The 17,296-nt window shown below is 51.0% G+C and overlaps 1 protein-coding gene across 1 annotated transcript in view; it reads right to left on the bottom strand.

Moving 5' to 3' along the window:
• The window catches only part of LOC140424765 (obscurin-like), a 1,044,598-nt gene that overhangs the window by 604,746 nt on the left and 422,556 nt on the right, over nt 1-17,296 (bottom strand). Inside the window, 2 exon segments of the mRNA XM_072508149.1 lie at nt 13,885-13,996; nt 13,998-14,152. Of these exon segments, the coding sequence (XP_072364250.1) occupies nt 13,885-13,996; nt 13,998-14,152 (267 nt within the window).

The raw sequence follows: 17,296 nt of genomic DNA on the forward strand, positions 1-17,296 counted from the left end.
TGGGCAATAAATGCTGGCCTAACCAGCGACATCCACATCCCCGTAAATGAATTTTTAAAAAAATAACCGCAGGAGTCGCAATAAAGTGGCTGAATTAATTGTGCCAATTTTTGTAATTATGGGATTATGGAGTCATGGCTACAGAGTGACCAGCGATGGGAACTGAATATCCAGGGATATTCAGTATTTAGGAAGGACAGACTAAAAGGAAAAGACGGTGGGGCTGCATTGCTGATTAAAGAGGAAATTAATTCAATAGTGAGGAAGGATATTAGCTCAGATGAAGTGAAATCTGTGTGGATAGAGCTGAGAAACATCAAGGGGCAAAAAAATCATCAGTGGGGGTTGTACACAGACCCCAAAACTATATTGGTGATGTTGGGGATGGTATTAAACAGGGAATTAGAGATGCATGCGATAAAAGGTATATCTGTAATTAAGGGTGCCATTAATCTCAATATATAGATTGGGAAAATCAACTTAGTAACAATACCATAAAGGAGGGTTTCTTGGAGTGTATACGGGATGGTTTACTGGACCAGTACATTGAGGAACCAACTAGGGAATGGGCTATCTTAGACTGGGAATTGTGCAATGGGAAAGGAAATTTGGCGATTTAGTTGTTTGAGGCCCCTTGGGGATGAGTGACCATAATATGATGGAATTTTTCATCAAGATAGAGACTGGCATAGTTGATTCTGAGACAGGGGGTGCAATTCTCTGAAATGGAGACAGAGTGTTCGCATCGTCGTGAACACCATTGCATTTCACGATGGCGCAAAACGGGCACGGGCACAACCGATTCTGGCCCCCACAGGGGCCAACCCGCGAATGCGTGGGGATCTTCCTCAGCGCGCCGGCACCGATGCAACATGGCATGGGGGTTCAGGGGTCGGCCGTGTAATAAATAAGGGACGGAGCTGGAGAGGCCGGCCCACCGATCAGTGGGTCCCGATCGTGGGCCAGACCCCATCGGAGGCCCCGCCACCCCGGTTAAGGAGCGCTTTGCCCCGCCCCACAGACTGTCCCCCGACCCTTCGCGCAGAGTTCCCACCGGCAGCGACCAGGTGTGAACGCCGCCGGCGGGACTCTGCCGTTTCCGCGCAGCCGCTCGGCCCATCAAGGCCGGAGAATCAGTGCCCCTTGACCGGCGCCGCGCCGGACATAAACAGGAGAATTTAAAATGGGAACAAAGAAATGGCTGACCAACTAAATACATATTTTGGTTCTGTCTTCACATAGGAAGACACAAGTAGCCTACCAGAAATGTTGGGGGACACATGGTTTAGTGAGTGGGAGGAATTAAGGAAACCAGTATTAGTGGGGAAATGGTATTGGGGAAATTGATAGGATGATGGCCGATAAATCCCCATGACCTGATAATCTACATCCCAGAGCACTTACGGAAGGGACCCTGGAAATAGTGGCTGCATTGGTGGCCACCTTCCATGATTCTATAGACTCTGGAACAGTTCCTACTGATTGGAGGGCAGCTAATGTAACCTCGCTATTTAAAAAGGGAGGTAGAAAGAAAACAGGAAATTACAGATGAGTCAGCCTGATGTTAGTAGTGGGGAACATTCTAGAGCCCATTCTTAATAGCAATTGGAAGACAGTGACAGGATCAGACAGAGTCAGCATGAATTTATGAAAGGGAAATCATGCTTGACATATCTTCTGGAATTCTTCGAGGATGTAACGAGTAGAGTGGATGAGGGGAAGCTAGTGGATGTGCTTTATTTAGATTTTCAGAAGGCTTTCGACAAAGCCCCACCTAAAAAATTAGCATGTAAAATTAAAGCACATGGGATTGAGGGTCGTGTCTTGAGATGCATAGAAATCTGGTTGGCAGACAGGAAACAAGGAGTAGGAATTAATTTCCAAATGGCAGGCAGTGAGGTACCGCAGGGATTGGTGCTGAGACCACAGCTATTCACAATTTACATATTAATGATTTGGGTGAGGGAACAAAATGTCGAGCGGGATTCTCTCACCCCGGGGCCGGGCCGGAGAATCGCCGTGACCGGTGCGAATTGCGCCACGCCTCCCCGACGCGATTCTCCAGAGAGTGGAAAATTGGCACCATTGGCACCAGCGTGGCGCCGGTCGGGGGCCGCTCAGGATGGGTCGAGCAGGCGTACAAAAAAACCCGAGTCCCGCCGGCGCCATTCTAACCTGGTCTTACCCGGCGGGACCTCGGCGTGGATGGATTCCGGGGCAGCCTAGTGGGGGGGGGGGGCCTCGCTGTGGCCTGGCCCGCGATCGGGGCCTACCGATCGGCGGGCCGGCCTCTTGGGCTGGGGCCTTCTTTGTTCCACACCGGCCCCTGTAGCCCTACGCCATGTTGCGTCGGGGCTGGCGCGGATAAGGGAGCCATCGTACATGTGCGGAAATCGCGCCAGTCCCACTGCACATGCGTGCGTTGGCGCCGGCCCCACTGCACATGCGCAGACCCGCGGCGCCCACCTGACACCGGGACTGGTAGCTGGAGTGGCGTGGGTCACTCCAGTGCTATGCTGGCCCCCTGTAGGGATCAGAATTGCTGATCCTGAGGCCATGTTGATGCCTTCGGGAAACGCGACGGCGTTTACGACGGCGTCAGCACTTACCCTCAGGTTCAGAGAATCCCGCCCGTAATACCTCCAAATTTGCAGATGACGCAAAGCTGGGTGGGAGGTCGAGCTGTGAGAAGGATGCACGGATGCTTCAGTGTGATTTGGACAAGCTCAGTGAGCGGGCAGATGCAGTATAATGTGGATAAATGTGAGGTTATTTACTTTGGTAGTAATCAGATGCGCAGATTGAGAAACAGGAATGTGCAACGAGACCTGGGTATCCTTGTACACCAGTCGCTGAAGGTAAGCATGCAGGTGCAGCAGGTGAGAGGATTCGAGAACAGGAGGAGGGATGTCTTGCTGCAGTTGTATAGGGCATTGGTGAGACCACACCTGGAATATTGTGTGCAGTTTTGGTCTCCTTATCTGAAGAAGGATGTTCTTACTATGGAGGGAGTGCAGCAAATGTTTACCAGACCGATTCCTGGGATTGCAAGACTGGCGTTTGAGGAGAGATTAAGTTGGTTAGGATTATATTCGCTGGAGTTTAGATGAATGAGGGGGGGATCTTACAAAAAACAATAAAATTCCCGAGACAGGGTAGATGCAGGAAGGATGTTCCTGATGGTGGGGGAATCCAGACCTACTGCTTTCCTGACCTGGAATACCTTACTGTGAAGTGCTGTCCATACTACCTTGCACGGGAGTTCACTTCTGCTATAATCACAGCTGTCTACATCCCACCTCAGGGGGAAGCGAAGTAGGCATTTGCTGAATTGTTTCCCGCTATAAATTACAATGAATTAGAATACCCGGAAACCTTGTTCATCATGGCCAAGGACTTCAACCATGCCAAAATTCTACCAACACATCTCCTGTCCCAGCGGGAGCCCCAACATCCTTAACCACTGCTGCACAAGCATCAAGAGTACCTACCGATCCATCCCCCGAACAACCGGTGGGGGGGTGTCTCGAACATGTCAGGAATCATCGAGTTTGCCAGGACGAAGGCATTGTGCACGTTGCACGGGCATCTAGCACAGACGTGCATGATGCGCAGCTGATGGTCACGTATCAGCTGCTATGTTCATCAAGTGGAACCCTTTTCGGTTTCTGGAGAGCGGTCTGCCATCTGCAGGCGCTCATAGGAGGACATGCATCCTGTCGATCACCCCCTGGACCCGGGACATATCACGATGGCATCCTGGTGGGCTCAGTCCACATTGAAATGGATGTATTCAGCCGCCTGGACATACAGAGCCACCGTGATGGCGCGGATGCACCTGCGCACCGAGGTCTGTGAGATCCCAGACAGATCCCCACTTACCGCCTGGAGGGACCCTGTGGCATAATAATAATAATCACTTGCTGTCACAAGTCAGCTTCAATGACGTTACTGTGAAAAGCCCCATTCCGGCGCCTGTTTGGGGAGGCCGGTGCGGGAATTGAACCCGCGCTGCTGGCCTTGTTCTGCATTACAACCCGGCTGTCTAGCCCACTGTGCTAAACCAGCCCCTTAAGAGGTTCAGGGCGACATTCACCTTGACGGCCACCAGGAGCAAGTGTCCTGCCCCATAACCCTGCGGTACAAGGTGTGCCATGATCTGGAAGATATGTCGCACTGTCTCTCTGCTCAGCCGGAGTCTTAGACAGCATGCCCAGTCCGGCAGGTCCTCGAATGACAGACGCTGCCGGTACACACAAGGCCTCATGCGGTGCCTCCTTGGCACCTCCTCCTCCTCAGCCTGTTGGGCGGCCTGCTCTCTGATGCGCGATCGATTACACTCAAGACAAAGTGATTCATAACTGAAGGCTTTAGTCTACTAGAACTTGTTCCCCAGCAGCTTCGCTACAGAAAGTGAAGGCTGCTGGGACAGCACCATCTCTTATACGCCGCCTGTTAGGGCGGAGCTACATAACAACAGCCAATGGTAGACTCCTGGGTCTAACCAATGGTCATCAGCCTCTTAGGTACTGCAATACCTGGTACTACCACATTCACCCCCTGTTAAAAAAGAGTCCGGCGGGGGTGGTGGCCAGTGGTAACAGTCGCCTTTAACATGGTATGATCAGGTATGGAGGTACCGTGCTGTCGAGGATATTTACAAAGTGTTCGTTCACAGTTAAAGTCACAGTGAAGCAATCAGTCGATTGGGTGGCCTGGTCGTCCTTCTGGAGCATCTGGGCTTCGGTGGTGATTCTGGTGGGGGTCCCGGTGGTTGCGACTCCGGGAGCGTGGTTTCGGCCTCCCTGGCAGCTTCGTCACCCCTAGGCGACGCTGTTGGGGCAAAAGGTTGACACGGGGGGGGGGGGGGCCTGTAGGGGGCGTCAGTGGGTGGGCGGGGCTAGGCAGGAGAGGCGGGAGTAGTGACCCTCCAGTGAGGTGCCGTGGGGGGGGGGGGGGGGGGGGAGTAATGGTTCGGGTGGGTGTGGGGTTCCGGCGGGCGCCAGGTCCCGAAGGGAGACTGTATCTTGCCGGCCGTCAGGAAACGCCACGTAGGCATACTGAGGGTTAGCGTGCAGCAGGTGGACCCTCTCGACCAATGTGTCTGACTTGTGCGCCCGCACGTGCTTCCGGAGCAGGATGGGTCCAGGTGTTGCTAGCCAGGTTGGGAGCGAGGTCCCGGAGGAGGACTTCCTGGGAAAAACAGGGAGACGTTCATGAGGTGTCTGATTTGTGGTTGTACAGAGCAGCAACCGGATGGCGTGGAGGGCCATCGGGAGGACTTCTTGCCAGCGGGAGATTGGGAGTTTCCTGGATCGTAGGGCCAGTAGAACGGTCTTCCAGACCGTCCCGTTCTCCCTCTCCACCTGTCCATTTCCCCGGGGGTTGTAACTGGTCGTCCTGCTCGAGGCGATGCCCTTGCTGAGCAGGAATTGACGCAGTTCGTCGCTCATAAAGGAGGACCCCCCGATCACTGTGAATGTATGCGGGGAAACCGAACAGTGTAAAGATACCCTGGAGGGCCTTGATGACGGTGGTTGTGGTCATGTCTGGGCATTGGATGGCGAATGGGAACCGGGACTACTCGTCAATCACGTTCAGGAAATACGTGTTGCGGTCGGTGGAAATCCATGCTGAGGCGTTCAAAGGAACGGGAAGCCTTTATCAGGTGCGCCCTCTCTGGCTGGTAGAAGTGCGGTTTGCACTCTGCGCAGATTTGGCAGTCCCTGGTGACTGTCCTGACCTCCTCGATGGAGCAGGGCAGGTTGCGGGTCTTGATGAAGTGGAAGAAACGAGTGACCCCGGGTGGCAGAGGTCCTCGTGGAGGGTTCGGAGGCGGTCCACTTGTGCGGTGGCACAAGTGCCGTGGGACAGGGCATCAGGAGGCTCGTTTAGCTTCCCCGGACGGTACAAGATCTCGTAGTTGAAGGTGGAGAGTTCTATCCTCCACCGCAAGATCTTGTCGTTTTTAATCTTGCCCCGCTGTGCATTATCGAACATGAAGGCAATCGACCGTTGGTCCATGAGGAGAGTGAATCTCCTGCCGGCCAGGTAATGCCTCCAATGTCTCACAGCTTCTACTATGGCTTGTGCCTCTTTTTCGACCGAGGAATGGCGAATTTCGGAAGCATGGAGGGTACGGGAGAAGAAGGCCACGGGCCTGCCCGCTTGGTTGAGGGTGGCCGCCAGAGCTACGTCGGACGCATCGCTCTCGAACTGGAAGGGGAGGGAGTCGTCGATGGCGCGCATCGTGGCCTTTGCAATGCCTGCTTTGATGCGGCTGAAGGCCTGGCAGGCCTCCGTCAACAGGGGGAAGATTGTGGACTGGATTTGGGGTCGGGCTTTGTCTGCTGTTGTGGGTAATAGGTGAAAAACCCGAGGCAGCGCTTCAGGGCCTTGGGGCAGTGAGGGAGGGGGAACTCCATAAGGGGGCGCATGCGCTTAGGGTCGAGCCTATAACTCCATTTCGCACTACGTAGCCTAGAATGGCTAGACGGTCGGTGCTAAACACGCATTTATCCTTCTTGTATGTCAGGTTAAGGATTTTCGCGGTCTGGAGAAATTTGCGGAGGTTGATGTCGTGGTCCTGCTGGTCATGGCCGCAGATGGTGACGTTATCCAGATATGGGAACGTTGCGCGTAAGCCGTAGCGGTCAATCATTTGGTCCAACTCTCGCTGGAAGACCGAGCCCCATTAGTGGCACCAAAGGGAACTCTTAAAAATTGATAGAGCCGCCCATCTGCTTCGAAGGCAGTGTACTTGCGGTCACTATTACGGAGGGGTAGCTGGTGGTAGGCGGACTTGAGATCCACCGTGGAGAAAACCTTGTATTGTGCGATCCTGTTTACCAGGTCGGCTATACGGGGTAGAGGGTACACGTCCAGCTGCGTAAACCTGTTGATGGTTTGGCTGTAGTCAATGACAATCCTATGCTTCTCCCTGGTCTTTACCACCACTACTTGAGCTGTCCAGGGACTGTTGCTCGCTTCGATGACCCCTTGCCCCAGCAGCCTTTGGACCTCTGACCTGATGACTGTCCGATCCTGGGCACTGTACCGCCTGCTCCTGGTGGCGATGGCTTTGCAATCCGGGGTGAGGTTCGCAAACAGGGAAGGCGGGTCGACCTTAATGGTCGCGAGGCCACAGACAGTAAGGGGAGGTATAGGGCCGCCGAATTTAAAGGTCAGGCTATGCAAATGGCATTGGAAGTCCAGCCCCAGGAGGGTAGCCGCGCTGAGGTGGGCCAGGACATACAGGCGGAAATTGTCGAATTTCCTGCCTTGGACAGTGAGGTTCGCTAGGCAGAACCCCTTTATCTCCACTGAGTGTGACCCGGAGGCCAGGTGAGATCCTTTGGTTTACAGGGTGGGTTACAAGTGAACAACGCCTTACCGTGTTGGGGGTGAACAAAGCTTTCCGTGCTCCCAGAGTCAATCAGGCAAGACGTCTCACAGCCGTTGATGAAGACCATCGTTGTAGCTGTTGCGAGTGTCCGGTGTCTTCTTTGGTCCAGTGTCACCGAGGCCAGATGAAGCAGTTTACGAGTTCTGATCGGGGAGCGTGTAGTCGGCACTTGCTGGGGGCCTGGGGCCCCATCCAAGATGGCGTCACCCATGGGTCATACATGGTGTCCGGGGATGAACAAGATGGCAGCGGCGAGGGGCAAGATGGCAGCGCCAACCCGTCCAGCGTGGTGTCCGGGGGGGGCAAGATGGCCGCAACCCGTGGGTTGCACGGGGCCCTAGGATAGGGGGGTGGTGGTGAGCGCTCGCCGGTCGGGGCCTGAGGGGGGGTTGCCGCAGTGGTCCAGAGTCGCTGGAGACCACGGCCATGGCGCGGGCCTGGCAGACCCCCACAAAGCGGCCCTTCTTGCCGCAACCTTTTGCAGGCGGCGGTGCTGGCCGGGCAGCGCGGGCCGGGGATGATTCGCCTGCCCGCAGAAGAAACAGCGGGGGCCAGGCGGCGTTAGCGGGCCGTCTCGTAGCGCAGGCCTGCGGGGTCAGGGGGAAGGTCTGTAGGGCTGCCGCTGCGGGGTGCCACGCAGCCCAGGGGGCCGCTGCGCGGTCAGGCGCATAGGACTGCGCGTTTTTGTAGGCAACGTCCATGGACCCTGCCAGGGCCCGTGCCTCTCTAAATCCCAGGGTGTCCTTTTCTAGGAGTCTTCAGCGGATATCTGAGGAGCTCATACCTGCTACGAAAGCATCCCTGATTAAAAGTTCCGTGTGCTCGCTCCCCGAAACTTGCGGGAGCCACAGTTTCAGCCCAGCACCAGTAGCGTCCGGTAGAAATCTCCCAACGACTTCCCCGGGCCTTTGCCGTCTAGTTGCAAGCAGGTGACATGCGTAGACCTGATTTACAGAGCGGATGTTATGTCCTTCTAACAGTTTGATCGCGGCATCATAGTTCTCCGCCTCCTCGAAAAGGGTGTAGAACCCAGGGCTGACCCTTGAGCGCAGGAGATGGATTTTCAGTCCTTCTGAGGGGGGTGCCTCCGGCCGTCTCGAGGTAGCCTTTAAAGCACGCCAGCCAGTGTTTAAATATTGCAGCCGAGTTCTCCACGTGGGGGCTGAGTTGAGGCACTCCGATTTGATTCGGAGATCCATCCTTCCAGCTTAAGTCTAGTAGATTAAATTGATGTGCGATCAATTACACTCAAGGCAAAGTGATTCATAACTGAAGGCTTTAATCAACTAGAACTTGTTCCCCAGCAGCTTCAGTACAGAAAGTGAAGGCTGCTGGGACGGCACCGTTTCTTATACTCCGCCTGTCAGGGCGGAGCTACGTAACAACAGCCAATGGTAGACTCCTGGGTCTAACCAATGGTCATCAGCCTCTTAGGTACCGCAATACCTGGTACTACCACACTCTCCATCCTGGGCGGCTGTCCTCCTGTTCCTCTGCGGCACGCTCTGCTGCTGCACGCTCCACTGCTGCAGCTTCCTCTTCCTCGTACGGCCACCGGGGCACTCCCCAGGGCTGCGGCGACTAACAGGAAAGCCACCATTGCTGGTTGAATTCCAATATCCATTGTCTGCAGGGGGTGAAATGCCGGCATGGTCTGTTCCCCATGCACCGAACCAGGTCCAAGGCCTACATGGTGCCCCGGTTGGCAATGTGGGCTCGCCCCGCATGCCCATCTCTGCACACCTGACCCCGTTGTTGCCTGGCGCTGTGGGGTCTCCGGCCCTGGCGGTCGTCCATGCTGCCAGGAGTACTGTTGGCTGCCGCTGACCATTGCCTGCGGTATGCTCCCCCACCCCTGCCCGGCACCCCTTTCGGGCTACAGTGGGCATTGTCCTGGGTGGGCCACCTGATGCCCCGTCGGTGGGTGGCGGTCGTGTTGGGAGCGTTGGGGTATGACGGAGGGTGGAGTGCAGGGATCCATAAGGCCGGTGTCAATCTGCAGAACTAGTGGCCAAGATGGGTGGTCAGTGGGGTGCGCAAGATGGTTGCCTTGCAGGCCGCAGCAATGGGGGTCCATGAGTGGACACCACCCCAGACCCGTGGGTGGTCATCCCGGCTACACGGCCCCGTTCCCTTCCCCCCCCCTGTCCAGGCAGGAACCCCACCTCAGCCAGTGTTCAGGCCCCCGGCAGCCCACGATCGTGCCTCTCTGAGTCCTACCTCCTCTCGCTCCTTCATCAGCCATGATGCCCCGTTTCACGATTTTTAAAATCACAAGAGAACCGCGTCGTCGGGAACTCCGCTCATCAGAGGCAGGGAGAATCGTGGAGGCCCCGGAGAATACCGAGTCGGGGCCCGCTAATGAATGCAAACAGTGATTTACTGTACGTGCGTTTCGGACTGCATTGACGCCGCTGTCTAGGTGTTGGAGAATTGCGATTTGGCATCAAATCAGTGGCCCGCCGCGAATTTGGCGTCGGAACCTATTATCCACCCAATCACATTTCCTGATTTTGCGTCAGCCAACAGATAATCCTACCCTGTATGTTTTCAAGAGGTTAGATATAGATCTTGTTGTTAAAGGGGTCAAAAGATATAGGGAGAATGTGGGAACAGGTAACTGAGTTGGTTGATCAACCATCATCATAATGAATGGCGGAGCAAGCTCAAAGGGCTGAATGATCTACTCCTTTTCCTAATTTTATGTTTCTATGTATATCATCTGGTCCCAGTGGTCTTATCAAATTTAAGTTATAGTCAGCCTATCCAATACCTACTCCTTATCAATTGCAAACCAATCAAGTGTCTGCACTTATCTTTTATTACCATGATATAGGCAGAATCTTCTTCCTTGGTGATGTGGGAAATAAAGCGTAAATACAATTAAAATGAGTTATAAAATCAAGTTATGTTCATGAAAGCTGCTTCTCCCACTGTATTTTCTCCAACACAAATCCTGACCTACACATCTGCTATTGTTTTTTATATGTGCATAGAAATGAAGTTACTGTAGCTGATAAGCCAGAGCTGTTTTAATTACATTTTGCACTTTGCTAATGTCTTGCCTGTCTGCTTGTTTACATTTACGAGGGACATATGACGCCATGAGCAGACAAAACATGCTCATGCATTAGGCCAACTGAAGCTGTTACTGTGTAAACACCTATGTTAGTGTAACAGCTATTTTGACAGGCTCTGCAGCTTGAATCTTTCTCTGGACATGCACAGTAACCCTAACTTAGACTTTAGTATTTTCTCACCGAGTAACTTACTATTTCCGATTCAAATGCTACCTGACTCTCCCAATTCTCTGTGCACCTTGGAGTTCCTCTCTATTATTACTTCCTGATTCCCACACCCCTACCAGGTTATTTAAAACCCCCCCAAATAGCACTTACAAATTATCGTGCAAGGAAATTGATCGAGGCTCTGTTTAGGTGCAACCCATCCAGCCTGTCCAGGTCCAATCTCCTCAAAACTGGTCTCAAGGTGCCAGGAATTTAAAGTCCTCCTTTCTGCACCATCTCTTCAGGCATGCATTCATATGCTCTGTTCTCCTATTTTTACACTCAATTGTGCATGGGTACTGGGTATAGTCTGGCGATTGTTTCTTTGAGGTCCTGCATGCTAATTTGAATTTTGACTGCAGGACCTCATCCCTATTTCTACTCATGCCGGTGGTACTGATGTGGACCATGACTGCTGGCTGTTCACCTCTCCACTCTCAGAATGAACTCAGGGATCTCCTGTGGTACCAACCAGGTCTTTGTGCCTGCCTGGCGGTCACCCGTTCCCTCTCTTTCTGCATTCCCTTAAGGTATGGAGTGACCACGCCTATAACTGTGGCTATCCACAAAGCCCTCCACCTTGAGGATATGCTGCAATGCCACCAGCTTTTGCTCAAGTTCTGAAATGAGCTGCGGCAGCTGACGATATTTCCTGCACGTATGGTTATCCAGGGCAGGGAAGTGCCCTAGAATTCCCACAGATAACAGATGTGTACTCCATAGGTCTGAGCTCCCCTGTCATTCATATCTTAATTAGACATTAAAACATACTGGAAAGAGATTGCAAAATGTTGCAATACACAAAGACCAGGGTGTCCTTGCACATGAATCACTAAAAGCTAGCCCCCAGATACAGCAAGTACAACAAAGAACAAAGAACAAAGAAATGTACAGCACAGGAACAGGCCCTTCAGCCCTCCAAGCCCGTGCCGACCATGCTGCCCGACTAAACTACAATCTTCTACACTTCCTGGGTCCGTATCCCTCTATTCCCATCCTATTCATGTATTTGTCAAGATGCCCCTTAAATGTCACTATCGTCCCTGCTTCCACCACCTCCTCCGGTAGCGAGTTCCAGGCACCCACTACCCTCTGCGTAAAAAACTTGCCTCGTACATCTACTCTAAACCTTGCCCCTCTCACTCCTTAAACCTATGGCCCCTAGTAATTGACCCCCCTACCCTGGGGAAAAGCCTCTGACTATCCACTCTGTCTATGCCCCTCATAATTTTGTAGACCTCTATCAGGTCTCCCCTCAACCTCCTTCGTTCCAGTGAGAACAAACCGAGTTTATTCAACTGCTCCTCATAGCTAATGCCCTCCATGCCAGGCAACATTCTGGTAAATCTCTTCTGCACCCTCTCTAAGCCTCCACATCCTTCTGGTAGTGTGGTGACCAGAATTGAACACTATACTCCAAGTGTGGCCTAACTAAGGTTCTATACAGCTGCAACATGATTTGCCAATTCTTATACTCAATGCCCCGGCCAATGAAGGCAAGCATGCCGTATGCCTTCTTGACTACCTTCTCCACCTGTGTTGCCCCTTTCAATGACCTGTGGACCTGTACTCCTAGATCTCTTTGACTTTCAATACTCTTGAGGGTTCTACCATTCACTGTATATTCCCTACCTGCATTAGACCTTCTCAAAATGCATTACCTCACATTTGTCCGGATTAAACTCCATCTGCCATCTCTCCGCCCAAGTCTCCAAACAATCTAAATCCTGCTGTATCCTCTGACAGTCCTCATCGCTATCCGCAATTAGGAAGGAGTACAGAAGTAGGAACATTTGAATACAACTGTACAGGGCATTGGTGAGACAAAGGGGTAGAGAGAGGAGACATCACGGCGAAATTTGAACACAAGAATAAGAACTTCAAATTGAGTTTTCTCCCATTCCATGAACCATTGTATGTCACTGAGCAATTGGATGACTTGTGAACAAGTTAGCTAATCCCAGGTGAATGGAGACAAATCAGCCAGTGAGTTAGTGATGGTTGGCAGCGGTACACAGTTTTAATGTGAATCTGGGAAGAGCACTGTTATAACCTGCCCAGATCCTATTGGCTGGGGACAATTGGTTTCCCATGTTTACTTGGAGAATATGAGCTCCCCCAATGAAAGGGGGGGGTTGGGCAATCATTAGCAGTGCATCTGTAAAAATAGAGCTGGCCATTGTGGTACCGGCTAGAGAGGGAACCAGTAGTGAACTACTGGCCCTGTGTATATATTATTGTTAATAAAGTTGCTTTATGTTTGACTGTACAAACTCGTGCTGGATTGTTTGTGGCCCTCACGAACAGCACCCTTAATCCTTCTACCTCCTTAAGTAATATAATCCTTTAATTTATTTGATGGGTGGCAGCCTCCAGTGGCCCCTTTTGAGGGACTGTTGTTTGGCTGCTACGAACCTGAGAAAAACTATGCTGTGGTTAGTTGTAGACAACTTTTGCAAAGGAGCCTGAAACAGGCATTAAAGCCAATGTGAATAAGCAATGGGACTGAAGTCAGTTTCAGGCACATAGTTAATTTCACCGAGGAATATGCATATGTATACACATTCCATGTAGGGCCTTGAGAACCAATTTTTCACCTAAAAAGTAGCCATTTCAATTCAACGTTTAAACCATTAAGTTACATCACATTTAGGCTGGAATTCTCCAGCCATTGGGGTTCTCTGTTGCCGCCAGCAGTGTACCCACACCCACGGTTTTCCTGATGGTATGTGGTAACTTCAATGGAAAATTGCATGACAAGCGATGGGAATAGAGAATCCCGCCACAGCAAATGGCGCACAACCGAGAAACACGCAACTGGGAACTGGAGAATCTAGCCTTTAGGTTTTTTTCAAAATCAAATTTCAATACAGTGCTAAATCTAAACTTGTATTTAAAGACATTGAAAAAGAAAAAATTAATTCATTACAAACAGGCAGCAGATACTAGTGTGTAGAATTCAAAAAGCTTAAAATAAATACTGGCAGTTTATTCATGAAGGTGCTCCATTTTGTAAATTGGAATGTGGAGGTAATCAAACCCAGCAAGATTTTCAACAAATTGTAAATAAATGGATCACAAGTTTGAAAACCTACTTTTTAAATGTAAAAGTAGGGAGGGAAAAAGTGAAGATATGTATTTGTGTAGTCTGAATAAATTAATATTTTCATTATAAAATGTGTTTGCCCATACCTTTCACTTTGAGAGAAGCTGTAGTCTGTTGATCTCCTGAATCACAGGTATATTCCCCCGTATCTTCTAGTTTCAGATTGCAGATTATCAGTTCAGCAATAGGACCCCTCTTGCTTTACTTTATACTTGACACTGGGATGAAGCACCACAGTTCCTTTTCTCCACTCTATGGAAGCATCAGGCTTCGTAAGCTCACAGTGTAGAATGGTGGTGCTACCTTCTTCAGCTTCCTTGTTCTCAAGTACTTGTTTGAAAAGTGCTGGAAGAGCTGCCAGGACAAGATTATAGTGCATTTACAATTAAAACAATGTAGTAAGCTATTATACAATTATTGTACATCTGTCTTATATATTTGCTTCTCAAGTTGTAAAGTTTATGTCCTCTCAAGTTTGAAACTGGAACTATCCTAAATGAGAAATATAGCATATTTTGATTTTGTTTACCCTAAATCAATTTGTACCAGGACTATGTATAGGTGAGTTAATATTTGTGAATGCATAATCTAACTTGATAAGGAAACTACAAAAGGAAAACAGTTTACTGGCTGTTTGTGCAAAGACAAAACCTTCATTACATTTCCCTTCCTTTTTTCATTTATCCATTGTGGTGTTCATATGATATAAATATATGATCGCTCCTTACTGCTAAGTTACCGATGAGGATTGTAAAAGCAACAAATTTTATAGTTTTATACAATTGCAAAACAAAAGCAGAATAATGTTAGGAAACCACATGAAAATCACATCATGTGTCCAATTCAGAAAGACATCTCAGTGAGCCGTGCCATCATGAACTCAGCCCATCGGGGGCGAAGCATCGGTGAAGGGCCTTCAGGTGACGCGCTGAGGCCATCGCAATGGCGAGCGGTGCACGCCGCGATGACGCCATTTCATGGGGGGGGGGCGGAGCATACAAAACCTACGTCAAACAGGTGCCACCCCCGATGGGCTGACCACCGATTACGAAATCGGCGTCGGGGAATGGAGAATCCCGCCCAATATTTGTCAAATACTTTTGTCTTGCACTTATCAGGACATTTCCCAAGAATACGAACCCAAGGAATACAACAAATCTATATTGTATGATAATAGAGTACTGATTGGCAGAGGTGTTGTCATGGAGAACACATCATTTTATGGTGTCAGAATTCACCTGAGGAAGGAGCAGCGCTCCGAAAGCTAGTGACATCGAAACAAACCTGTTGGACTTTAACCTGGTGTTGTAAGACTTCGTACTGTGCTCACCCCAGTCCAACGCCGGCATCTCCACATCATGGCTACCATCGACACCGCAAACTGCCGGCTCAAAGTGGAGAGGATCTCCAGGAAGATCGCGCATATAGACACTGACATTAAGTTTCTACAAAGATGCAAGAAAGCAGACAAGATCCCGAAAGGGCTACAGATCACAAACCCACTCAAGTCGACCTACAACACAGACTACGCTGAGAGACTCTGCCGTCGCACCTCTCTCACACTCCTCAACCACCTCGTCCGCCAGCTCTACAGCAGACGACGCAACCTGGAAACCAAGATAGAGGCCATATTCTCAACTTGCGCTCAGGACGCAGCAGACCAGCTGCGGAACACCGCCAAACAGATGAGACAACAATACTATGCCACCTATATGCATGCCAAGAACAGAAAGCTTGAGAAACTTGGCATCACCACCGGCAGCAACCAAGCCACCCCTGGTGCCACAGTAGAAAACAATACAGGGAAATCTATTGTCAACTTGTCAGACTACACCCTTCAACCAGACAAAATCAAAGTCCTCAGCAGAGGGCTCAATTTCTGCACCACCACCAAAATGGACCCCATCAGTCTCGCGGCAGACACGGAGGAATTCATCAGGCGAATGAGGCTCCAGGAATTCTTCCACAGACCCCAAGAGGCCAACAGCGAACCCAAGCAGACTACCAATGAACCGGAGCAGCAGACCGAGAGATCTGTGGTGCGGCAACCGAAGAGGAAAGAGTCGAATTGGACCCCTCCGGAAGGCCGCTGCCCTAGACTCGACATGTATGCTCAAGCCATCAGGAGTCGTGTCAATGCCAGATTCATCAGTCGCATTCACAAGACAGCCCCGAACGTCACCCAAGCACAACGCAATGCCATCCGCGCTCTCAAGACCAACCGCAGCATCGTCATCAAACCAGCAGACAAAGGGGGGGCCACTGTCGTACTGAACAGAACGGACTACTGCAAAGAAGTATATCGACAACTGAACAACCAAGGACACTACAGACAGTTACCCGCAGATCCGACCAAGGAACACATCCACCAACCTAACAGACTGATCAAGACCTTGGATCCAGATCTTCAGAGCACCCTACGTGCTCTCATCCCACGTACTCCCCGCATTGGAGATCTCTACTGCCTCCCGAAAATACATAAGGCCAACACACCAGGCCGCCCTATCGTTTCAGGCAATGGGACCCTGTGTGAGAACCTCTCTGGCTACATCGAGGGCATCTTGAAACCCATCGTACAAGGTACACCCAGCTTCTGTCGCGACACGACGGACTTCCTACAAAAACTCAGCACCCATGGACAAGTTGAACCAGGAACATTCCTCGTCACAATGGACGTCTCGGCACTCTACACCAGCATCCCCCATGATGACGGCATTGCTGCAACAGCCTCAGTACTCAACACCGACAACTGCCAATCTCCAGACGCAATTCTGCAACTCTACCGCTTCATTCTGGATCACAACGTCTTCACCTTCGACAACAAGTTCTTCATCCAGACGCACGGAACAGCCATGGGGACCAAATTCGCACCCCAATACGCCAACATCTTTATGCACAAGTTTGAACAAGACCTACTCACTGAACAGGACCTTCAACCGACGTTATACACCAGATACATCGATGACATTTTTTTCCTTTGGACCCACGGCGAAGAATCACTGAAACAACTACACGATGACATTAATAAGTTCCATCCAACCATCAGACTCACCATGGACTACTCTCCCAAATCGGTCGCATTCTTGGACACACTCGTCTCCATCAAGGACGGTCACCTCAGCACTTCGTTTTACCGCAAACCCACAGATAACCTGATGATGCTCCACTTCTCCAGCTTCCACCCTAAACACATCAAAGAAGCCATTCCCCTATGGACAAGCGCTCCGTATACACAGGATCTGCTCAGACGAGGAGGAGCGTAACAGACATCTACAGACGTTGAAAGGTGCCCTCGTATGAACAGGATATGGCACTCGACTCATCGAGCGATAGTTCCAACGCGCCACAGCGAAAAACCGCACCGACCTCCTCAGAAGACAAACATGGGACACAACCGACAGAATACCCTTCGTCGTCCAGTACTTCCCCGGAGTGGAGAAACTACGTCATCTTCTTCACAGCCTTCAACACGTCATCGATGAAGATGAACATCGTGCC

The sequence above is a fragment of the Scyliorhinus torazame genome, chromosome 6 (assembly GCF_047496885.1).
Source record: "Scyliorhinus torazame isolate Kashiwa2021f chromosome 6, sScyTor2.1, whole genome shotgun sequence".
Lineage (NCBI taxonomy): Eukaryota > Metazoa > Chordata > Chondrichthyes > Carcharhiniformes > Scyliorhinidae > Scyliorhinus > Scyliorhinus torazame.